Source organism: Chaetura pelagica, unplaced genomic scaffold (assembly GCF_000747805.2).
Source record: "Chaetura pelagica isolate M959 unplaced genomic scaffold, ChaPel_1.0 scaffold315, whole genome shotgun sequence".
Classification (NCBI taxonomy): domain Eukaryota; kingdom Metazoa; phylum Chordata; class Aves; order Apodiformes; family Apodidae; genus Chaetura; species Chaetura pelagica.
In genome coordinates, this window is record NW_009953187.1 from 1,151,038 (window position 1) to 1,175,654 (window position 24,617).

General features: G+C 35.8%; 2 protein-coding genes across 3 annotated transcripts in view; one reads left to right on the plus strand and one right to left on the minus strand.

Moving 5' to 3' along the window:
- The first annotated feature begins 598 nt into the window (after positions 1-598).
- TFB1M (transcription factor B1, mitochondrial) overlaps positions 599-24,617 on the plus strand; it is a 28,585-nt gene continuing 4,566 nt past the window's right edge. Inside the window, exons 1-7 of one of the 2 annotated variants that reach the window (XM_009997348.1) lie at positions 599-731; positions 1,531-1,682; positions 5,282-5,390; positions 7,074-7,225; positions 10,529-10,648; positions 21,031-21,158; positions 23,786-23,988. In XM_009997348.1, the coding sequence (XP_009995650.1) occupies positions 599-731; positions 1,531-1,682; positions 5,282-5,390; positions 7,074-7,225; positions 10,529-10,648; positions 21,031-21,158; positions 23,786-23,988 (997 nt within the window). Of the gene's footprint in view, positions 732-1,530; positions 1,683-5,281; positions 5,391-7,073; positions 7,226-10,528; positions 10,649-21,030; positions 21,159-23,785; positions 24,045-24,617 lie in introns of those variants that run through there. The other variant, XM_009997347.1, reaches the window with a different exon arrangement.
- On the minus strand, positions 14,345-15,004 carry CLDN20 (claudin 20). The gene has a single exon (XM_009997345.1). The coding sequence runs from the start codon at positions 15,002-15,004 to the stop codon at positions 14,345-14,347; it is 660 nt and encodes a 219-aa protein (XP_009995647.1).

Below are 24,617 nucleotides of genomic sequence, written 5' to 3' on the forward strand. Positions count from 1 at the left end.
CGCGGGGCCTGCAGGCCCTGCTGCCTGGCAGTGAGTGCTTGGTGCGGAGCCTCGTCCCCGAGGGCTGCGGTGGGAGGCGGGTGCTGGCACAGGGGGGCGAAACGTTCTGCCCTTAAGTTAAAAGGTCTATTTATTTACATTCATTCAGTTACGCTGTTGTTTACGCTTGGGATTTCTGTCCTTATGTCTGCCTAAAAAGCAGCTGATGACTAGTGAAAACAATCTTTCTTTAGGGATACATTAATTAAATACCTTTATCCTCTGACTTCAAGCAGATTATCCGTAATGTTCTCCTTTTCTAACGCAGTGAAAGGTTGACATTGAACAATGTGAGAGGGTTTTGTTTTACCTGATGTTCTGGCAAAGCTACAAAAGGATACTTTCCCATATGCCACAAATACATGCTGAGCATAAAACACTGCATAGACCAGACAAGTGAACAGTGGCTCAAAATTTAGCACTTGTGTAATGATTTGTAAAACGTGCCTTGGTTTGGAAATGTAATAGCATTTTTAATATTAAATACATTAGAATTTATCGCACATACTAGAATCATCCTCTCACTGTCTCTCTAGGAGGAAGGAGCAAGTTTTGACTTATGGCTGTTCCAGGAAAGGTGGCAGCTTTCCGTCTGCCTCCCCTGCCAACTGTAGGAGAGATTATAAAACTTTTTCGCCTTAAAGCACAGAAGCAGCTTTCCCAGAACTTTCTACTGGATTTGCGATTGACAGGTTACATTTTTTTATTCTAATATTTTTAGCGGCTATAAAATATGTTATCCTGGTTTTCTTCAGAATTCAGATTCTAGCTAAGGAGATTGTTTGCATGCTGATATTTGTCTACTAATGGTAGCTCAATGGTAAACCTTTAAAGACTTGTTTTGAAAGTAGCATTAGCTTAGAGAAATTAATTCTACTTGGTAATTCCTAGAAAATATGTTTCTTTATAAATTCTAGAGAAACAGGTAGAAACTGTTTTTTTATAAAATACGTCTTGTTGATTTAGAAGCAAAAATCCAAGCCTTAGTAGTACTTCTGCAAAGTACTATTGTAGTTTATAAGTTTGATTTAAAATGAGTGTTTTTTTTAAGATTATGTATCATAGAAGGTACCGTATCTTTTTTCCTTCTTAAATTTTCCTTGAATCATTTATTGTAATGAAATACCTTTATAAGGATAAGTAGTGAGACTTTAGGACATGGAATACAGATGCTTACTTGCAGGAGAATAGTACTGCCAGTTTACAGATGACAGCTAATATTCTATTTTTTTTTGGTTCTGCAATGAGCAACAATGTATGTTAAAGACATTAAGCTGAAAATAATCTTTTTTTAACCAGTCGAGCGTACCTTGTATGAAACATATCCTGAGTCTGTGCAGTTGAGCAGGCATGTGGCCATTTAACTGGGATGTGTCACTCTGTCTGTTCTGTGATAAGCACACTTGTGCTTTACCAATAAACGATGAGTTTATCTTAGAGAGCTGGATCTTCTGGAGAATAAAGGCTTACTATGTTCTTTGTGTCTTGCAGACAAGATAGTGAAACAAGCTGGCAACCTGAAAAATGCTCATGTTTGCGAAGTGGGCCCTGGGCCAGGAGGAATTACCAGATCCATTCTCAGTGCTGGTGTTGAACAGCTCCTTTTAATTGAAAAAGATGCTCGATTTGTTCCAGGGTTGCAGGTACCATCTGGGGAATAGGTTGCATAATACATTAACAACACTGAGTAAAAACTTTATAAGAAAGTTGAAAGATTCCAAGTGTTTTGTGGAGATCTCAGCATTGAAAATAGGTTTCCTTCTTGGACTTAAATTAGACCTATAATTTGCTTGAAGGTGAAAATACACAGTGTAACTATTAATTGCTCCTGCTTTTTCATATGCCTTTTCTTTTAAGTAATCACTGTCTCTTCAGGGCCTGAGCCTGCAACTGGATTAAGGTTAAGACCTGCCTATGTTTTTTCAGGTTGAGATGTTTCAGGTGCTTGAAAAGTCTATCCATGCAGGTAAAAGAGCAGTTAGAAGGCTGAATGTCATGTTCTTTGTTCTTATTTTTAATTTTAATCCTAATAATTATGCTTCAAAGCTTACAAAATTGTGAACATATATCTCAATTTTATATAATGTAACATAGATTAACATCCAGATATAGCAGAATAAAGCAAGCATTTATTTTACATTCCCCAAAAAAGCACTCTTAAACATTTGTTTATTTCTTTTGCAGTTGGTAGAAGTTCACCAGTCACTGGCATTTTTTAAATACCAGCTACTTGTATTGCTACTAAGTTTCCATGTTTATGCAATTTGGCTGCATGAATCTAGCAAGAAAAAGAGCGTCCAAAATCTTAGATTGGCTGTTTTCTTGTGCCTTTGCAACCTCAAATTATAGGAATTCAAAGGGATTTATGTATTGCACTATCCTGTAGTAAATCAGCTGTGAAAATAAATAGGTAGTTGAGAACTGGTACCATCTCTTTGTAGGGCAAAAGTAATGTAAGATAGAAATGAAACTGCACACATCCTTAAGTCTGAATATGCGTGTAATTGTCTTTGTAGGGTTAGTCACTGCTAATTTTCAGTATGCCATCTTACAGAGTATGAAAAACATATGTTTTCACTTTTCTTGAGTGGTGGCAAACCTGCATTTTTGTTTTAGATTTTAAAAACTGTTTTTGGATTTGAGAGAATTTGAGATTAAACTATACTTACTGCAGTTAACATAACTTTATAAGTACTTAAACAATTTTTCTTCCAAAATGCAGCCACTACAACAGGTTTCTCTGAATAAAGGTATATTTTTCAGGTCTATAATGAGCTTTTGATATGTAATTATCTTTGCTAGTCAAGTGAATTAATGCTAGTAGTTATTTTTAATTAGCAACCTCTTCACAGTAGGAATAAATATGTTTGAATGAGGTTATTGAATAGAAAGATACTGTAAGTCTAACAGTGGATGCGAAAGAACAAGAAATATGTTGCATCCATCGGTTTTAAATTTGGAGTTGTTTTTTTACCTCCATGCAAGATGATCCATAACAGAATGAATATTTCTTTGTGATAATGTGGATTGTAATACCTATTTTCTTCCAGTTTCTGATTAAAAGCTCTAATAAAATCAAATGCTTATAAAAGGTTTGAGATTTGAATGACAGAAAATACCAGGTTAAAATAACAACTGGGGACTACTGATGTAAGGTGTACATCATTTTTCATTAACTGTTTTTCAGGCTGTGGTCTTTGTCACAGGACTGAAGTTGGGATCATCTTTACTGCAAAAGAGAAATGTAGTGGAGAACATATGTGTACAGAGTAACAGTTTACACAAGCAGAGAGTCTGTCTGTTCTATCTCACTCTTAAAGAATCACAGCCTTTCTATGCCATATGCCCTAATAGTTGTTAGGCTGCAAAGATTTAAGAGGAGAGAATGGCACTCTCAGGCAGAGAATGAATTTAATGTAAAATAGTTCCATGAGCACCATTTCATTTACTAAACTATGCCCTTTATGTTTTCGTCATGCCATTTTGGTTGTGTGTGTAGGATGAGAGGATCTGTATGGCTTGTGTGCTTGGTGCACAAGAGCTTCTGGAACTATGTTAGCTGCACATACTGGCCTTAAAATGGAGAAAGTTTCTGTGGGTTTCTGGTTTTAGTTCAAATGGGAAATACACAACTGTGATGTTCTGCTCAGAAATTAAATGTTGTTCTCAATTACGTTGTGATACTCAAAAACCCCCAAACTCCTCTTAACTTGAAAACTCTTATTAAAAAACGTTGTAACATACGTTAAGAATCCATTTTTGTGTAGGCAGCTGTTTCCTCTTATGCTGTTTTCTAACTTTATTGATCTTACATTATCTTTCATTCCTGTTACAGCAATTAAAACAGCTTAAAAGAAAGATCTGACAAATTGTGGCAGATGAGTGAATTTGTATGCCATATAACTGCTTGTGTAATGCTGAAAAATCCGTTAAGTGGTTTTGAGTTGAAGTTAGATTTATTTTTTCTCTTTGGAAATAATTAAAACATGTAGGAACACTTAGTCTTTAGTTAAGGTTGTGTTGGTTTTTTTTATTAGTACTCTACAGAAAATTTAGCTATTTTGATGGTAAAATCACCCCACTTCTACTAAAAAAAAATCATGCAAATATTTTGTGGTCAGGATGAGAAAGCAGCACTTTCCTTCAGCTCAGAGAGCTGTAAAAGTTGCGTCCCTGATCATATAAATGTGATTCAGACTGAAGATGGAACTAACAATGGTGAGCAGTTTATTTCAGCAGAAAAGCCGCTGCAACTTAGCTGTTTATGGATTTGGGTTTCTGTGCAAAAGCAAAATTGTTCTTTGAAGGATTTTTCATTATTCTGGCTTAGGAACAATAAATATCCCCCAAATTTCATCTTTGCTAGTGAATTGAGCATAGTGTCATGCTGAGAAAGGTTATCACAGAATCAGAATCACAGAATGCCAGGTTGGAAGGGACCTCAAGGATCATCTGATCCAATCTTTTACTACAACAGTAAAAAACTTAACTAATTGTGACTGTGTAAGCTGACACCAGGAAATGTCATCAAACTACAGCTGGTTCTGAGTTTGCATTTCAGCCTTTACTAAATACTTAGATGAACTGCAGAAGCGGAATAGAGAAGTTGATAACAGAAAGATACAAATTTTCAAGATTTTTATCTGCTGCTGCTGGTACTCATTCTCCCATTTTTGGGAACTCCTTGGTTTCTAATGGTGTGAGCTCAAACTACTACAGGGAGTATTAAGAAGATCTTTCCCTCCTTTTTTTATCTAAAATCAAAACTGAGTGTTTCTGTAGCCCTTTGTCATATATGGTTAAAATTGGATAATAAACCCTGTAGCTGTGGGGGAGACAGATGAACAACATGAGCCTCACTTCCATCAGTAATGGATCTAAGACCTTTACAAAACCTGCTGCTTGAATTATTGCTTAAGTCAGATAGGGTCCTATTAGTGGCCCCAGGGTTTGTTAATTATCATTTTTAAAGAGGCTTTTAGCAATCTTCTCATATTTTAATTCCCTATTAAGAATTCTACAGCTGTGAATGGTAGCTTTTACAGAACTGCACAATAATCTTTTTTTTTGTTAGTGTTTGCTTTTTGGAAGTAAAGACTTACTAATAGTATGCTCAGTTTTAACTGCTGTTGTGCTTCTTTGTATACTGAAGATAAATACATAGCAATAGTCCCATTCCAGCTATGGCTGAAACTGGGAGTCAATTTGGTTAATACTGTGAATTCTGTTTGCTTACTTACAGATGTTATCCGAAGCAGCTCCAGGAAAAGTGCGTATTGTTCATGGAGATATCCTGACATACAAGATGGAGAAGGCTTTTCCAAAGCACTTGAAAAGGAACTGGGAGGATGGTTAGTATTTTGGTTTGGATTATTTAATTTATTAAGGCTTCTGAGTTAGTCTTGTGTGGTCATACAGTTGGAGTTCACTCAGTGCAGGTGTTACTCTTCTGGTACCTTTTGAAGGTAAGAAGAGAGAGAAGACCTGGCTTCCTTCCTTCCTATAAGGAAACAGAGAATCGTCCTCTTCTATGACAAAAGTCAGTCACCTTGTCACAATCGATGTAGTGTTCACCATAGTGAACATGGAGCAGCTTTGCAGTTATTAACCTTAGAGTGCCTTGACTGTAGAATAAAGACTTTTGGAAAGTATAAAAGCAAACAAATGGTATACTTTATTCATAGCTTCTTCCTCTTTCTGAAGAAGCTATAAGCCACCCCTATTGTCCCACTGAAGAAATTTATGTAACTTGCTTTGAGACTTTTAGGAAATTTGTCCTACAAACTTTTTTTTTTTTCTTATTGCTTTGGTTGCAGTTGCGTATCTTTGGCAAAAGTAGAATCAGAGATGTGGGGTTTTGTTTTTTTCTTTTTCAAACCTGAGATTCTTGATTTCACCTTCCTTTTAAGTCACATCATATTATTAGATAAATCAGAGATGACCTCCCAGGTCCCTTTTCTAAATTCCTTAATTTAAGGTGGAATCACTGACTGCAGTGCCTGAAGAGCAGTAAACTGCTTTCTGACTTAGGACATAAAAAACAATGCAGCATTATGTTCACCTTAAAAAATTCCATACCTTTTTGCGTCATTGCAAAGTGTAAGTGATTCATGAAAGAAAGCTAAGAGCAAATATATATCTGAAGGTGTAGTGCAATTCTTACGAAAATCTAAAAGGCTGGTGGGTTTCAGAAGGATAGTTAGACATCTCTGTTATGTGTCCTATTCCAAATATACTAGAAATAGCAGAGCCTAAGAAATGCATAATATGTGTGGCAGACAACCAGTTTGAATTTGATATTATCATCTCTTATTCATGTTAGTCAATATGTAGTATCTAAGAAACAACACACTTGCTTTTTTTTTTTGTCCACTTCTTTTGCACTCCTGCTTAGACATAAGGATGCCCACAAGTGAAATGCCTGCTTTGTATTGTACAGTACATACATATTGATAAGATACATAATTGAACAATACATACCACTTCTTATGGCTATGTCTTGTAATTGCTCTAAGACCTTTCGATTTCAAAGAATTCTATGCAGGAGAGCTCTGTCCAGTTTGAGCTAGATGATAGTTTGGGGCCTTATGAAGACTCAGTAAAATGCCTCTGGGTAAGGTGTTTGACAGAAGGATGAGTCTGGCTATTTATTCCATACCTAATAGTTACAGTTTCAAATGATGGAAGCACTGATGCAGTTTTACTGTTGTTACAGTTTTGCTATTTTGAGTTCAGCTGGAATCTACTGATCAGCTGAAAAATCTGCTAGAAATACTGATTTATTCAAATGTAAATGAGAACTATACTTAACCACTTTTTTTCCAGCTGATTACTGAGAATAGTAACAAGGTTTTGTCAGTGTGAGACAAGTATGAATGGAAAGGCATAATTTTGGCGTGGCATTATAAGAATTGTTTTTGTATTTTGAGTCTAGGTTGATTATGCTTCTGTCTGTCTTTCTTACATTTTCTTTCATGGCAAAAACTTATCCACAACTTTCTGACACTTGTTTTTCTTCCATCAAATATTAACAGAGCCACCAGATATACATATAATTGGGAATCTGCCCTTCAGTGTTTCAACTCCACTAATCATCAAATGGCTCGATAATGTTTCCAAAAAGGACGGACCTTTTATTTATGGCAGAACACAGATGACATTGACTTTTCAGAAGGAGGTTGCAGAGGTAAGATGTTAGTGCTGTCCCAAAATTTTTCAGATGCTAAGTTGATAACTTTTTTTACTTAAACCTTTTGCTTAAAACTACAAAAACAATCTTAGTTAGCTTTAAGAAGAGAGGAAAGAGTTGGTGCAATTTTTATTTTGTGTGGCTGTAAATTATGAATTTTAATGTTGAGTTAATAACCTGCTCTGATAGTTTCACAGCAAAATTTGTATTTATTTATTTCTTATGAAGGGATGTATTTTCTCAAGGTACTTAATCTGTTCTTTTATGAAGTCGTATGTCTTCAACATGTACAGATTCCACAGCACTCTTCTGTTTTTCAGTATCTGTCTTCTCTCACGTTCGTTCATACACCATTTCATCAGTCTGTCCTTCCTTACCTTTCGGTCATATGAAGAAATACACTAATAGTTATTTACTTTGCCCTCTTAGTAAAAAATATTAGTTATTAAACAGACACCTTTGTGAAATAAGGAAAAATGGAAAGTTAACATTATTTTCAGTTGTCATTAAACATGGAAAACGAAGTGTTTGTTAAGACTGTGGAAACTGGCTCTGGCTTTTTTGAATTCAACTTGATAGATATTGATATATATAACTTAATATATTGCTGCCAGTCTCATGTTTGTAAAAAAGGCATCAAGTTCTGTCGCAGCAGGTCCAAAAGCAAACTGAGATTCTACTTTGTCTCTATGGTAAGATTCTCAAAGAAGTCCAAACTGATCTGCTATGTAGCAGTGTTGATTGTAGATCAGATGATACTAGGGTGACTTACTCCACAATTTTTTCAGACTTAACTGTTTGCTTCTATTGCCATTGCATGAAACATCACAATACAGTGGCTGGAAGACTTTTTGCTTTGTATTTATGAGAACCATATGGCTTCTTATCTGTATCTCACTTGCTTAAAAAAAAAAAAAAAAAAAAAAGGAATTGCACTTCAGTCTGAAAACTGAATTTCCATCTAATTAACTTCAGTGTTCATAAATACCTGGTTTTATCTGTACAATCTAGGTGTGTGTGTTGTTTTCATTTTAATCTTCCAAAGTAAGCTTTCTAATAGGGAAAATTTGCTGTGGTTTTTTTTAGTAAGTAATTTAATCATCATGATTTATGCATGTGACTTGTCTGCTGTCATTTTTGGGGGTCATAGAAAACCGTATTGAGCTTTCATTACTCTAGCCCTGCAATCATGATTCAAGACAAGTACTGCAGCATTTCCAGTAGGTGGCTGTAAAGGACACCAGGGAAAAACATTTAGTATTACATAAATTAGATTTCTTAATTCAGTTCTGAGCTCATGTGGTTTCAGGCATTAAAAATTCCAAATCCCTTTTCCTCATGTCATTTGAGATTAGACCTTGTTGCAAAATATGGGTAAGGGACTGTGATGTAAAATGCAAAATGATGTGTGTAAGATGCAGAGTTTTATGACAGCAGTGAAAAATTTGGCCTAACATTGTGTGAGAGCGTAAATATGCTCTGTCCTTTATATAGCTGTAACCAGCTGCATACACCATTGGTGACATGCAGATTACAGTGCTGCTGCACCCAGCACAGCCCAATGAGATGTAAAATACCATGCACTCTTAGAATGCTTAGAAACACTAGGAAATTGAGTATGTTGTTTAACGTCATGAACGAGTCAGTGTTAACTGTTGATTTTACATTCTGGGATCTTCTGTTTCTTTCTAGGTCTTACTAAACACAGGTCTTCCACTGAGGACAACATTTTTTATAGTTTCTCCTTTGCATTTCCGTAATTGATTTTACATAATTAAAAATTCTTTGAGAGAAGCTATATTGTATTATGGTTAGGAGAAAGGATAATAATAAAAATCTGTTATTTTTTCTGGCTTGCTGCAATTGCTTATGTTAACCATTGTAATTTGGCACATACAGGCCTATTCAGTACTAGGAAATAGAGAACAGTGTAATACAGATAATAAATAAGTTGCTGCTGCTCTTTAGATTGTTTTTGTGGGAAGCAAAGAGTGGCTTGTTTGAATTGGCACTAGAAAGATTACAAGATTGTTATTAGTTCTGTTTCATTTCCACTGGAGAGGTTAAGGAAGTGCATATCTGATTGCATTGTTACACTTCACAGCCTGTTTTAGTTTTGTTTGGGTTTTTTTCAGAGAATAATCATGGTCACAAATAGATTATTTTTTTTAGTAGGTTTTCTCTGAAACAATAATTAAGGTAGTTTTAAATGCTGATGTAGGCAAAAAGGATCATAGAGCTTTCATTCTGAAAAGTTGTTGAAAATGTTTTATTTGGTTTATGCTGATACTTCAACTGCATTTCAGCAGGGTTGTTTAAATACAATTTAAAACTTCAGCAATAGGTTTGATTTTTATTTTTTTTAATAGTCTTAATAAGCGTGGTAGCATTTCCTGAATAGGCCTTTCAGTTGAAGCTATGTGATGTACAGATAACAAATTTGTTTTCATTTTCTCTTCTTTTAAGGTTTAGGGCAAATAAGAGCAAGGAGCTTTAAAATTCTGTTTCTGCACAGCCACTGTCATGTCTTTTACAATTGGAGACTTGTTTTACTGGGTGCTTTTTTACATTTAAATCTTGTTTGTGCTAGTGAAATACACAGAGCATGTTTCTTGCAAGGCCATGAAACTGTAGAAAACATCTGTCTAGGCTACTTTTTTATAATCTTTGTAAGAAATTTCTTGGGAAAATCAGAGAATTACTAAATAAAGCTTTAATAGTTAAATGCTCTTACTGTTACCGTTTCCCACAGATATTCTAAATTTATGTAAAGTAGATACAGCTTCCTTGCATATATTCTAAGTGTAGAGTAGTTAATAATGAAGAAATTTTGGGTTCTATCTGATTTTGAGTTTATGGAGCTTTGTTTCCTCTTCAAGGAGAAAAAGTAGTAGTACTTGACTCAGAAACAGTGGAAGGAAAGGATGTGAGCATACTGTCAGAAGGTGTTATATTTGTTTTGAAACCTGCAATCAGAATAGTTTTAGGTTTCTCTTTTGCCCATATGCCATGATTTTGACATTCATTAAGGTCTGCAGAAGTTCAAGGAGCTCTTTTTCATGTGCATTTGAGTGCAGGACTGAGGTGGTAAATTAGTATGATGCCTTAGTGAAGTGCTGCTGTATTGGAGAAAAAAAATCTAGATGAACTGGAGATAAGCTTTGATATGAGTGCTTAACAATTAATTGTGGGGTTTTTTATTTATATTTGCCTTTGATTATACTGAAAATAAAGCTTTAATGTACCTGACCACTTGGTCAATTCAGTTTCACTGATTTATATGTTTTAATTCTTCAATAGAGGCTTATAGCTAATCCAGGAGCGAAGCAGCGTAGCAGGCTGTCCATCATGTCTCAGTATCTCTGCACTGTTGAAAACTGTTTCGTAATTCCAGGTCAAGCCTTTGTTCCAAAGCCAGAGGTAAGTTCTGATGTGTTTCTTTGGTGGTTTTTTTGTTAATTTATCAGTCAAGAAACATCTGATTTTCAGTAAGGAATTTAGGAGCTCAATGTCTCCGTATTACAACTCAGGGTGATGTGATATTCCTGTAATCAAAGCATACTTGCTGCAGCAGGATGCTTTTCATTTTGGTTCCTCAAAATTTGCCTTTGACCTTCAAGCCTATCTGCAAAATCAGTGTACTTCTTTGGGTGTTTCTGGAAAAGGAGATTGGGACTTAATGACAGGGTAGTCTGCTAGGATTGTACCATCTCTGGAAAGCCTGCTGTTCTACATTTGCAAATGGCTTGGGAATTGTGCATAGAAAATTTGATGAGTCTTTAGAAAGACCCTGATAAGTAAAACTTTTCATCTTTCTCAAAGATCTCTAATTTTACCATGTCTAATCTTTGCATTTCACCCTACTCAGCTTTAGCATGTTTAACTCCCTCCTCTTTGCTATAGCACTTTATCACCTACATCCTACTGCCTGTTAAAAAATGTAACGATCTTGTCTCCCTCGTATCTGCTCTTGAGTGAGTAAAGAACAGTCTCTTTGCTGTCTTCTTATCTACTGCCACTCTCTTATTAACAGCCATGATGATTACAGAAATCAAGAATTAATACATTAAAAGTGCATTTTAGACAATATATTTTTTTTTACTTTTTTTTTCCTGTGGTAATAATGTGTGCCTGGCATTAAGTGGGGTCTTTTTTTTCCTGAATGTGTATGGAAATCTGTTCTGTTTCAGAAATGAAGTGCCTCTTAAACTGGTTGGGTCAACACTTCATCTCCCTTCGCCATTATCACAGTCTTTTTCTTGGTCTTTTCACTCTTCAGTCTTATCGCTTGAGAACATTAGGAAGGTCATTCTCTCTCTTTTATCACAGTCAATTTTCAGGCCTCTATCTGGGCATATTCTGATGATGGTTTAAAACTATTAGTATTTTTTAAGCAAGGAACTGTTCAAACATGTTAAAGTATTAGTCATGGCAGCAGTCTGTTGTGAAGAAAAATGAAAATGCTGAAGCCATCTTAATAAGTTGCTTTGTGGTTTTGGGTTGTGGCGTTTTATTTCCTGCATCCTAGCTGAATTAAAAAATAATTTCAGGATGTCACCTCACTTACAAATATGTGAAATATTGTTCAGAAAGGCCAAATTTCAGTTCTGTGGTGATGGTTTATCAATGGTGGAAATAATTTGAGGACATGGTAGAGCTAGTGTAAACAAAAGTCATGTGCAGACTGTGTCTCAGAATTGGAAAGCTATAACTGTTATTCCCGTTTTCCTGTACTGAAAAGGCCATAGTTGGCTGAGAGGTAACTCATAGAGTTGTGACAAACATCTTAGTATAAGCAGATCCTACAGACAGTTCTCTGTTGAATACAAAAGGCAGTACCACTAAAGGTAAGCCTATTTTTATTGAATGTATTTCTTTGAGTTAAAGTATTGCTTATGTTGCAGAAGCACATAATACACATTTTTCAGACAGACATGGCACCTGGTTTCATTGTATTTTGTTTTCTTCAAACTCTTGTTGTAGGTTGATCTGTTTTGCCCCTGACTTTTTAACTCTAGAGTCGCTTGTGGCTTTAGGTATTACTGTTTCGGATAGAATCTTTGTTTCCTTGGAAAGTTCTTGCAGCATATTGTGGATGAAGTGGCTCAGTACTTGATTTTTATTTCATAGGTATACAAAGAAGTGCACAAAGAATGTGCTTCTGTACAAAGTTCTAGGAAGAAAATTTTGCTGCTTATGTAACTGATGAATGCAATTACTGCTTTTTTCATATGCCCTCCTGTAAAAATGCCTTTGGTTCTTTTTTTACAAATGTTTAAATTCAGGTACCTAGCAATGATCACAGCTTAGTGTCGTGTCAAACCCCTTACTAAAGGTGGAGGTGCATATTTTTGGGAATGAGTTGTTTGCCTCATTTGCTCAATGAATGAATGTTATTTCAACAATACCTATGAATTTTGAGACATAAAAGACCTTTGGTTTATGGACTGGAATGGTGCTGCACAGCATTCTGTCTTGAGCAAAGGAAATGTTACTTTTTGGTTATAGTTGAGTCTCTGCAGTACTGAATAGCTGCTGATACTAGCATTACAAAACAAGTTCCTTGATGAATATGTAGGAAACTGAAAATACATAGCAGTAGTAATACAAACAATATGCAGTTCCATTTTACGTATATGAGAACAAAGACTATTTATGTAATAGATGCATAAAACATTTTAGTCCCTCAAATGCTGTTACAGAAGATCCTACTTTTCCCAACAAGCTATACATGCAATGTTAAGATGTCTCCCACACAGTTCTAGTGAATTTTGGCCTAATAATGTGGAAAATTATATAAATGTGTAAAATAAATAGCAGTTGTTTTTGTTGTAAGACTCATCCAGCATTATCATATTCTTAAATTTAAAGACCTGTATCATACTGCCTTTTCATTCCTGTACCTGTGCTAGCAAATTAACATCAGTTTGATTTGTGTTTAGGGAAGCATTTAGGAAGAGCATACTCTGTCAATGACCGATACAAAACAAAATCTGTGTGTTGAAAGAAAAGGTTAAAGAATCTAAGATTATAAATCCAAAAAGGATTAAGAAAATTAATTTAAATTAAGAAGCTGTCTTTTTATCATCATTGTATATTACATTTTACAGTAATAGAATACATTGGAAAGGTCCCATAGCAAACCCTGCTGGAATAATTAAAAGTTATTTTAAAAGGGCAGGAGTGGAGAAGATGGTAAACAGTAGCTAATTATTTGACCTGTTAAAAATGAGTATAATCCAGAACAGTTCTGGATTTTTCTGGAACATAGATATTTATTTTCTATCCCATGTGTTATAGTTTGCTGGTGATTTCATAGTCATGGTTACATTTCTGTTGTTGTACAGTGTGTAGAGATAGATTAGTAGCAATTGGTGAATGCCTAGTAGACATTTCTTTTAACAATAACAAATGAAACCCACAGCAGGTGGCAGTTGGGGGATCTGAGAGCCATTTTTGGCAAGATCTGAATGGTACTGCTGATTCTTCAGCCTGATATGCAAAATATACAGTACAGCTAAGGTCTGGGGCTGTGGGCTTTCATTGTGGGATTGTTTTTGGTCGGTTGGTTTTGGGGGGGTGGAGGGGAGGGCTTAAAGTAATCTAGTTACCAAGGCAAATGGGAAATGAAATGAAAGGCAAATGCATCTCTTAATAACTATTGAATTGGGCAGCTTGGACAGACATGGTGGGGTTTTTAATCTTATATCATAATTAAAGATAAAAATTATAAATCTGCTATGAAATGTTATGTTTTTGATAGCCTGATTTGCTAAGTAGAAAATAGTTTTCTTTGCTGTAACAAGCCATCACTACCTTAATTGTACTGCGAGTTATGTTGTAAGTAGTTCCTTTTTCTTCAATAAATGTTCCTTGGAAAGTCAAAAACAATTATTTGAAAATCAACAAAAAAGTACTCTTGTACCAGACATAAGCATAGTTTCCTACTTATTTCTTCTGATGGATGCCGCTATAAATTTGAATACTTTGCTTAAATATAATTGCAACACAGATGTAAGAAAAGTTAAGTGCTATGTTATACATTCTTAGAAATAATCAAATTACACTTAGCACAAAACCAAACAAAACCACCTCAATGGATAGAAATAACTGTATTTACACGTAGTCCTTCAGGTTGTAACCTGCGTAGCTCTCTTGCTCCGTGGGTGGGAAATGGTGCTGCTTTGGAGGGCAAATCCATGCTCCTGGCTGCTTTTTGAAACAGGAGGTGCAGAAGATCACACCAGCAATAAGCAGAAACCCAGCTGAAATGAATCCTGCATAAACTGCTCCTCCTGGTTCATGTTTACTGCTCTCTGGAATGTTCTCGTCCAGAAAACTTGAAATAATTTCTCTTGTGTACCAGGATGTTGGTACTAATCCAAAGATTCCTGCAAGAATGAAGCAGACTCCTCCAGCAAAACAAGCATGACTTTTACTGTCAGAGTCCCCTCCCAACTTTGTGCATTTCATTCCAACTGTAGTGATGCAGATCCCAAAGGCTGATAGGATACAAGACAGTACCATGGTGGTCCGTGCAGCCTGGATGTAGATGGGGAGTGACAGAACGGAGTATTTCAGGGTACAGCTAAACATCCCAGTGCTGTACCATGTGCAGTCCATCCAAAGTCCTTGCATCTGTGTTATAGCTGTTATGATATTTGGACCAACATCTGCATTTACCTTCCAGTTTGGTAGCAGGGTGGCTGTGATATCTCCAAAAACACCAAACAAAGCCAGAATAAAAGCAAAGAACTGCAGACTTGCTGATGCCATGATGATTATCTCCTGTCACCTTTGTCTGCCGATTTCTCTCGTAAATGAGTGTCACTGGTTGGTAGCTTCGTAGCCAAGGCTCTAGCCCTCTGTAATAGGGAGGAAGCAGGGGGAGGAGAAGTGCAAGAGGGAAAGAAAAAGAAATCAGCAAACAAAAAAGCTTGCATTTAAAATTAGAGCTATCTGAATGAGTATCTGAACATGACCCTGCAGCAGATGAGAGCAGCTGAGCAGCTGTACACAGGGTACTTGAACATTAATAATGGCAAATGGACAGTGTTGCAGAATTGCATGTAAGAAGAAGCTGCTGCCCTTTCATATGTGATTGCAAGCCTTCAAGCAAAACCTATTTTACTGGAGTTGTTTCTGGTAGTAGTGTACAGCTTGCAGGCTTAGGAGACAAATATATGTTGTAAATTGAACACTAGAAACTTTCAGATTAGAAGTCAGTGAGGAAAAACACTGCAGCAGAAAATATATTTAACTCTTCAAGTACCTTCTTTAGGTGTGTTGATAGCTGCAGTCAACTCCTGTTGACTATTTTATAACTGTGAATACTGATAATATCTTTTGTTTAAAATATGGTTAATAGTAGCCCTTTAATTCAGTTATTTAAATATTGTCTATTCTTTTGTTTAGTAACTTATGAAATTACATGTTTTTTAAGGAGAATAATTTCAAATCTATTTTTTGCATTATTTCCACAATTAAATCACATGGCTTTTCTAAATCAGTATTTTATTTTCAGTCAGGGATTCTCAGTCCTTGACTTAGAGCAGCAGTATTGAGCAAAACACAAGTGTGGTTGGCTTTTGTGTATAACATAAAATACTGCTTTTAACACTGATATGGAACGACTCAGTTGTGTAAGCGCATTTAGTTTATTCAGTCACTTACCTGTCTGAAATAATTTCCAAATTTGCCACAAATCGGCAGTTTAAAAAATTCATTAAGAAACCTCCCTGCTATTCTTGTATAGAGAGTCAAATTTCATTTGACAGATGAGAACACTTTAGGCAGTATTTTATAACAGTGCACCTGGGAAGACAGTATTGGTGCTGTTACATCAGCTGGACTGTTGGAATAGCAGATGAAGAAAAAGGTTTGAAACCTCTCGATGAGGATCAGAAATGGTGTCCTGCCTTTCGAGTGTGGCTGCATAATTGCCAGGTTTTGTCTTTTATCAGAGTGGTGAAGAATGGTCCTCAGACTGCATTATGCTTTCTAAGACATTCTTTCTAACTATGAACAAAAATACTAAAATTGTTCTTCAGCATTATAACTGGTTTTGAAAAGCCATAGTAGTAGAGGATATAGCTGAAATAAATGTAACAAAATATCTGTAGCATTGTGCTTTTATTTCAATTCATTGTATGTAGGAAAATAAGGTTTTGATCAATATATATTCTATCAGTCTCTAGTGGTTTTACATCCAACTAACCCTCTAATTTATATATTGTACTTAGTTCTGGTCATTGTTCAAGGAGGTGCTAACTACCTAGCATACACATTCTGAGAATGCTTATAGTGAGTACATTAACAGCTACTGATTTTTAAAATCTTATTTCAAAGACCTGCCTATTTCCAGATCCCTTCAGTTTGTTCAGGTTGTGAAGAGCTGCTTTGGCAAATACACATAATTTGCTGTATGGGGCCCATGGGAAAGATGGCTTAACTTCCCTTTATAGAAGGAACAGACATGTCTGGATAGCTCAAACCTGATTCAAAAGCATATTCTGGAACAGCTAATTAGGATCTTGAGTTAGCTTTTTTCATTGCTTCCTTTTTAAAATTTCTGTATATATGAACATGTAAACATAAATGCAGGCAACTGCAAATAGTCATACATTACATTTAAAGAGATGAACCAAATTAAAAGCTTGATAAATTCAAGTATGAGCACTGCAAGTATAATAAAAATACAGTTATGTTTCATTCTTGTTCATGTAGCACTTACTGCTGGATGTGAGGTCTGAGATGTTTTCTTTGCTGTAGATGTCCTGGAAAAATGCAGTTTCTCTTGAATTGAAGCTATCCTTTCTCATATAAAACTGCATTGGCATGTATTACTAAATTTCTTGGAATGTTGTTTTTTTTCTGTTCTCTACAGCAAGTGCATTACTGCTGTTTGTTCCCTCTGTTAGTTCCATCTACCCGAGAATAAAGGAGTACTTTGTTTAATGAGTTTTGTTTGACAAACACTCAGTAAGGGAAAGCAAAGAGATTATGGAAAAAAACACATGAAGGCCCTTAGTCCTAAATACATAATGATATCCAGGTTCTATGTTGAAAACTGTGAACAGTAATTAAAAGGAGTAAAAAATCTGGAGAAGGCAGAAACTCTTGTAGACTTACGGATTTGGGAAGGGGCAGAGAAGGGGTAAGGGAAGAATGTAGGTTTCATTTAAATTGAACTGAGAGCCAGAGGATTTTATTATTTGTGGTGGGGTTGTTTTCATTGCAGATAATCTTATTAAGAGTTTAAATTTCCTAGGAGAGAACTATGCAGTCTATTTTAGTTTATTATAGGAAGAGCAGGACATTTCAATTACACATTTTGCATAGCTCTTCTTGATAGTCTTAACCTTCAGTAGGTCACCTTATAACTCATTACCTTTGTGTGAGTCTGTGTAAAAGAATGAAGAAAAAAGCTACTAATAAGGCTTATATGGCAGCTGCAGCACATGGGAGAAGTAGCCCTGACAAGTTGGTGTGTGAAATCAAGAAGTTAGGAGAAAAGTCTTGCTGATTGTAGCTGTGATACATCCATAGGTTCTGTACCTGACTTCTGGTTTCCTGTGATTCTGTGTGTGAGCCTAGTGTGAATGGAGTTATTACGAAGCAGTTCTTACACTCTTATTGCTCTTAATGCGGTGGCACAGTTATTTTCTGCTGGAAGTGAACCAAAATGAAAACATTGCACTGGAACAAGATTGCTACGAGATACGCAAATCTGGTGTTACACCTAACATTTGTCTGTAGTAGACAAATGAAATGCTGGCACTGAATACTTGGTTGGTCAAAGTGCTGGCTTAGAACTGTGTTAGTAGGTTCTCAGTCTGTTTAAATGAAGTTGTAGTAGGTTCTGCTTAGGTTTCAGTTCTCTATGAGTAAATTACAGCTTGAAAAGGGGTCTGTGGGTTCGCTTTTAATACAGCCCTGTTGCAAGATGTATACATTGCCCATCATGAGAACTTTATTGTCAATAATTAGTAAAAATTGTTTCATTTCAGCTTGTTCTGATGTAGTGTTGATTTCATCAGCAAGGCAGCAGACTTCTGTGAATTAAATTCTGTTCTGTCTTGTGTTTCTCCTACCCTATCAGAACGTAAGCCTTCATTGTACAGATACACTGGAACAGCAAGGGGTGAATAATTGCTGTCCTCTTGACAATTTAGGATGTATCAGTTGGATAATTTTCATATTTATTATTTTTTAAGTATTGAGTATTATTTTGTAAATATTTCTACCATACTTAGTGGGGAAAAAAAACCAAACAAACCTGTTGTTAATAAAATTATCCACAAATTAACTTGTGTATTTTAAGTACTCTTGTGTACTATACTGGCTTTCATAATTCTACTCTCTACTGCACGCATATGAAAAAGGTTCAGGACAAATAGCATGTATAATTTTAAAGGAGTGGCCAATTACAAGTGAAAAGCTTTCCCCTGCATCTGTTGCTATAGTAACCCAGCAGCCTTCCTGGGCTCCAAAGAAAACAGCATTTACAATGGAACAAATGCTGAGAAGTGTTGTGTTTTGTTTCAGAAGCAGAAATTACTGCCCACTGGCCTTGAGATTGCAAATTGAGCTGTTTTTCTCATAAACTGTACACTGCCTCTAGAGTCTAGTCTTTTTTTCTTTTCTTAAAGATGCATTTTCAACTCCCAAAGAGCCTTCTATCGCTCTTACAAGCAATTCTGGAAACCTAAGGTGACTTGGAGATCCCAAAAAGTCTCTGGTAGTTTTCTTACACCTAATTTTGTGGGCGAAATACCTTGTTTTATTTCTTGAGAAAAACAGATGTGTAAATAAGCCCTTAGTACTTCTGTATTAAACAGCTGTTTGGTCATGTGAAGTATGTGTTTGACCAGTTCAAAAAGATAAATTTTTCTGACACTCAGTGTGAACACAAGGTTTTGCTGCAATCCTGTGGTCTTCTTGACAGGTAGCAGCAACCTGTGGCAAAATTAGAAGCTCTCAACACAATTAAGAAACTGCTTTGGAAAATATATCTATGCATATTAAACTGCAGATTCCATGTCAGTTTTCCTTTGTCACATAATTTTAAAAAAAGTTATTGTGTCCTTACAGTTTAGTAATGAAAGTATTTTTTCTGTCTTAGACTTTTGCTTTCAAAAGAGTGGGAAAAGTAGAGGAAAAAATACTATCATCTGTAACATACTTGAGATCAGCAGTGCTAATACTAGAAAATTGTTGTGGTTTTTATCATCAGCAGCATTAATCATTATTTCCTTTCTCTAACCAGTCTTTTCATTCAGCTTCATAAGTTCTGTCTACATGAAGTACTTTTATTTAAATGTCATAATTTCTGATGAAAGCAAATACAGTACCTCTACTGTTGAAGCAGTTGTACTGAATAGGTGTACTAGCCAGCTAAGCTGTTCCACTTAAAGTACTACATGGCTGGTTAACACCTTTGTGCCGTAAGAGTATGTCCATATCAGTGGTTACTATGATTTAACTGATTTTTTCAAAAGCCACAACCAACCAGTTTTGGTTAGTGCAGTAGAAAAACTCCTCTCATTTTTAAGTACTCTCTTGCCGTGGGTTTTCTCAAACAATTGATACACTTGCAGTGTGCCTAGAACAGAAGCTGCTCTTTGGTCTGAGCGTATCTTTTATTTCAGTCAGAAGTAGCTCAGCTTCAATTTAGTGTCACATAGAATCTCTTTGATGACTGCCAGTATTGATTTTCAGGCCTTTTAAAAAGATGGATGATTGTTCATCATATTGGCAGATTTTGTTAATAAGAGACTGAATATTTTTTAAAGTCTAGCACTTAAATGTTTTGTAGTCGTTCAGTACCAGTATTTGTAAAAATTGCACAAATGCTCCATGTGTTCCTCCATAGAATGTTTCTAGTGTTAAGGTTTAGTTTGGAAGATGAACTGCTTCATTCAGTGCTCTGCCAAATTGGATTTTTAGAGCAGCCTGTATGTTGCACTACAGAAGTCTGAATCCAGGGCATTTCTATATTATACAGTATCTCTAGAATTGCAGGATATAGGTGTTTTGCATGTATACATGTGTACACTGAAGGAATGATGTTACTTCATTCTATTTTCAGACACTGGGAAAGTGATCATTCTCTGAACCAGGCTGATTAGAACTACAAAAGAATAAAATGAGCTTGACAGAAAATAATTGTAGAATCATTTAAATGTAGTTTTGTATGACCTGTGATACACAGTGTAACTCTGGTTTGTATGGTCACTTGAACTGAATGCAAGCTTATTTCTACCTACCATTCCTTTAAACAGACTATAATTTAAAAATTTTAGTATGTAGAAAAGTAATTCCTTGGCTACCATTTTAGAAATGCCCTAGAGCAACAGAAAACATATAGGGAATGGGCTTGATTTCTAATTATAATAGCAATTTTCTCCAACTGCCCTTCAGCCTGTATATTGAATATTGTCTAATTTGTGTATCATGTCAGAATTGTCTTGTGGATCTGAAGAAATAAGTGCTAATTACTTCACAGATTACATAGTTGTTGTTATAGGTGAATGAAGGGCCATGGGGAAAAAAGTACTAATGGCATGTGAACTAATTGGAAATATGTAGATAACTAAGACTAAAATTCCCTAGGGCCTTGAAAGATAAGCCAAGTCTTTATATTTCCAATACTGTGACATTAGTTACTGCACAGCTATGTTACCTGTCACAACAGTGTCTTCCTGTGTTGTGCCTGTTTCCTGATGTCTAGCTGGTTAACTTAGAAATAATGTATCTCAGAGGAACACATCTACTAAAATTTATCTTTCTTTTCTGCATAGGTGGATGTGGCTGTGGTGCATTTCACTCCATTGGTGCAACCGAAGATAGAGCAGCCATTCGAACTAGTAGAAAAAGTGGTTCGAAGTGTTTTCCAGTTCAGAAGAAAATACTGCTTCCGTGGGATTGAGTAAGGACCTTTAATGAAAAATTCTCAGTTAGTGTTTGTGCAAATGCATCAGCTACTGAATCTGTTGAGAAACACTAGTAGCTATGCATTTGATTTTATTCCTCCCATTTTAAATGTCATAGTTGGTAAGATCTTTCCATTTCAGAATTTTTTCCAGAGACAAAAATATAAGATTAATCTCTTTCTCCTATTATTATATAAGTATTGTGCATTTTTGTTATTGCAGTTGAAGTTGTAAAATTACTAGGATAAGCTGGTGATCTTTCTAATAGTTTGTCCATCTCAAACAAACAAAGAAACCTCCCAAAAAATATTACAGCATTTGTTGGTTGAATTAAAAAGAACATGATCTGTGGCAAGTTTTACTTATTTGGGCTTAATGTCAAAAGGTCAAATTCTTGTTTCTGGTCTTACCCTTTTACCACATTCTTACTGACTCTTTAAAAATCCCCATCTCTTACTGAGGGAATTATTTGTTCTCTAACTGATGCAAGAAACCTGCCGTTGTTCCACCAAGGATCCTGTTAGAACTCCAGCATTGCCTTATGTGTGACTTGGTATGGGGAAAACCCAGCATTCAACATTGTAGAATGTATGACAGAGCTGCTGTTAGGACTAGAGACACTCTGTCCAGCTTGGGACAGCTAAATTCTGTGGGCATGGTTTCGGCCTTGATGCTGGCTAGAATTATGGTGCATGCCACCTCACTGAACTACAAGCCTCCTATGTCACTATTTTAAAGATGAACGTAGAATTTTACCTCTAGTTTTGTTGTGTGGTTTTTTTGCTTTAGGCAGTGAATGCTGTTGCTGTCTGGGATGCAGGCATTTGTCCTAGAAAGAGTATCAAGTTGCCTGTGTTAAGGTTTGAGAATGCATTTGGAGGTGGCTAGAAAAGGAGGTATCTGAGCTCTAGATAGGCTTGTGTTTGATTCAAAGAGTTGTGTTTTGGGTTTTTTTTTTGTGAAAGAGCAGTTTCAGTTGATAATGTAAACAGAGGGTACATGCAGTCAGCATGTCTGTGTTACATGGAATATTTTTGCCAAAGTTTTTAAAAAAAAACAACAGTTTTGGTGTAATCTCAAATTGCTAACAACTGGGATGCATTCTTTTGAGGCAAGGAGAGGGAATCTGAACTTTTGGACATGGCATATGCCCTAGCAGCTTATCATACTTTAGCCTCTAGTGTGCAGCCAGGAAATACAATCCTCTTGATTCTTTAGCTGACTTGAAAAAAACAAGTTTGGTCTATAATAATGCTGTTAAGTTTGTTATAAGGTATCTGTCTATCATATATACTGTATAAAAACAAGATAATAGAATTGGCTTACATTTGTCCGTAAATTCTGGGATCTGAGACAGACATGGTCTGGAAGATTAAACTGTTAAGTCCATGAAGGAAAAAATAATTGAAGTTTACATTGCTGTTCATGGACATGCATAAGATAGTTCTTATGCATAGTCTGTATATAAAATGTGATTACACATTTTTGGCTCCAGATACATCTTTTAAGTACCAAATCAAAGGAGAGAATAACTTAATAGCAAAATAAGGATTAATCCATTTAAAACTTGATGACCTAGTCACTAAACTACTGGGGACATTTTTGACCAATGCCTTGAGTAACATGTACTTTAGACCAGGTTGTTCCCAGAAGTTCCATCCTTCTCTTGTTACTTTAAATCCTTTCTTAACTTCATATTCTGTCTGCCCACCAAGAGCCAACTATCACTTATATGAAGGCTTTTGATTAGCTTATCTAGCCAACCTGCCAAACACAGCTGGAGTCTTGGGCATGCGTGTTTTTGTTATTAAATGAAGATTTTGTAGGTCTTGTGTGTGTGTATGACAGAGGCAGATAATATGAAAATTTAGATGCATATCAACCATGTGCAAATTATGTGCCTTCCTGGCCTGTTGTAGACTGTAGAATACTGCTAATAAGAACTAGACAGCTAGTACTGTCAATAGTTTCAGTTTTATAGTATGCATTTTGGCAAAACTTAAAGATCACTCGAACTAATACTATGCATTAAAATTTGGGGAACTGTAGAGATCTAACCACAAAGTAAATTAATGGAAACAATTATCTGTGCACAGTGACAGAGCTGAAAACAAATACTGGGATTCCTGGCATATTTCTCGAACTTCTAAATATTAGAGAGTGAGTTATAATAAATACACCTTTCCTCCTTCTTTTTTCTGGCATTCAAATTACTGTATTAATGACATGTGATAACAAGATCTTTCCCATTGGAATGAAACACTTAGCCTGAAAGAAACTCATATGGTTGGGATCTGATCTTTTTTGCACAGTTGTTGTTACTCTGTAAATGTGAGGCTCATTCTGAGAAGGCTCTGTGACTGTATCCATACCCATACATGCATGTGTTTAATGTACAATGTATGTATATACTTTCCTATGTTGTTATAATTTGTATCAGCAGAGAAAAGGCTTGTACATGTTGCTATTTGCTTAGATAATGAGCTGTATATTAAGAAGGCCTGCGCTAAAATAATGACATACAAATAGTAAACCTATACTAAATAAATTCCCAAGGGGACCCTGTTATTCTTAAGTGGAACTGAATTGTCTGCATTTTTGTCTTTTTCCCCACACCTTTTAGGACCTTGTTTCCTGAAAGTGGACGTTTGAAAAGAACAGAGCAGCTGATGATGACAGCAAATGTTGATCCAACTCTGCGTCCTTTTCAGCTCTCCATGTCACAGTTTAGAAATCTGTGCAATACATACAGGAAAATGTGTGATGATGACCCAGGTCTTTTTGTGTACAATTACAGAGAAGAACTACAGCAAAAGAAGAGGAGGAATTCACCTAAAAGTACAAATCAGCCTGAACACACTGAAGAAGAAAATCAGCTGTAATCAGCAGTGGACTGATTTTTAAAAGAGATTTCTTTAACTCCCTGATGGAGAGGTGTTGATTAAGTAAAAGGAAGTTTATATAGTCCTACATCTGTGCAGGTATGGAAGAAATACTTTGGAGAAAGTGGTGGAGAGAGTGGGCTTTCTCATTTTATTTATTAATTCCATTCAGCTGTAGACAAAAGTGAAAGAACAGCCCAGTTACAAGGGGCCTACAAGTTCTTTTTACTTCAGGGGAATGGCTAGAACACATACTAAGAACGTGGTATGTTATGAGACGTGTCATTAAGTTAGCATACTTCTAATACAGTCGAGTTTTGTATAAAAGAAAGTGCAGGATTTAAAAGTAAGAAAAAAATATTTTTCATACTTTAGCATGTAAGATGATGATTGGGGGTTTTTTTCTGCTCTTTTCATCCTGGAACAACCATGCAGAATAATTTAGAAAACAAAAGTCAAAACTCTTGTATAAATATACTGAAGTGACAGGCCTAAAGGAGGATAAAGTGTGCAGTTTGCCTCAAGGCCTATTAATATTCTTCTCATTTATGCAAAAGCAGAGAATTGGGGATT

Bases quoted from the DNA above. Each gene is read 5' to 3' on its own strand.
- CLDN20 (XM_009997345.1), bottom strand. From the start codon at position 15,004: ATGGCATCAGCAAGTCTGCAGTTCTTTGCTTTTATTCTGGCTTTGTTT.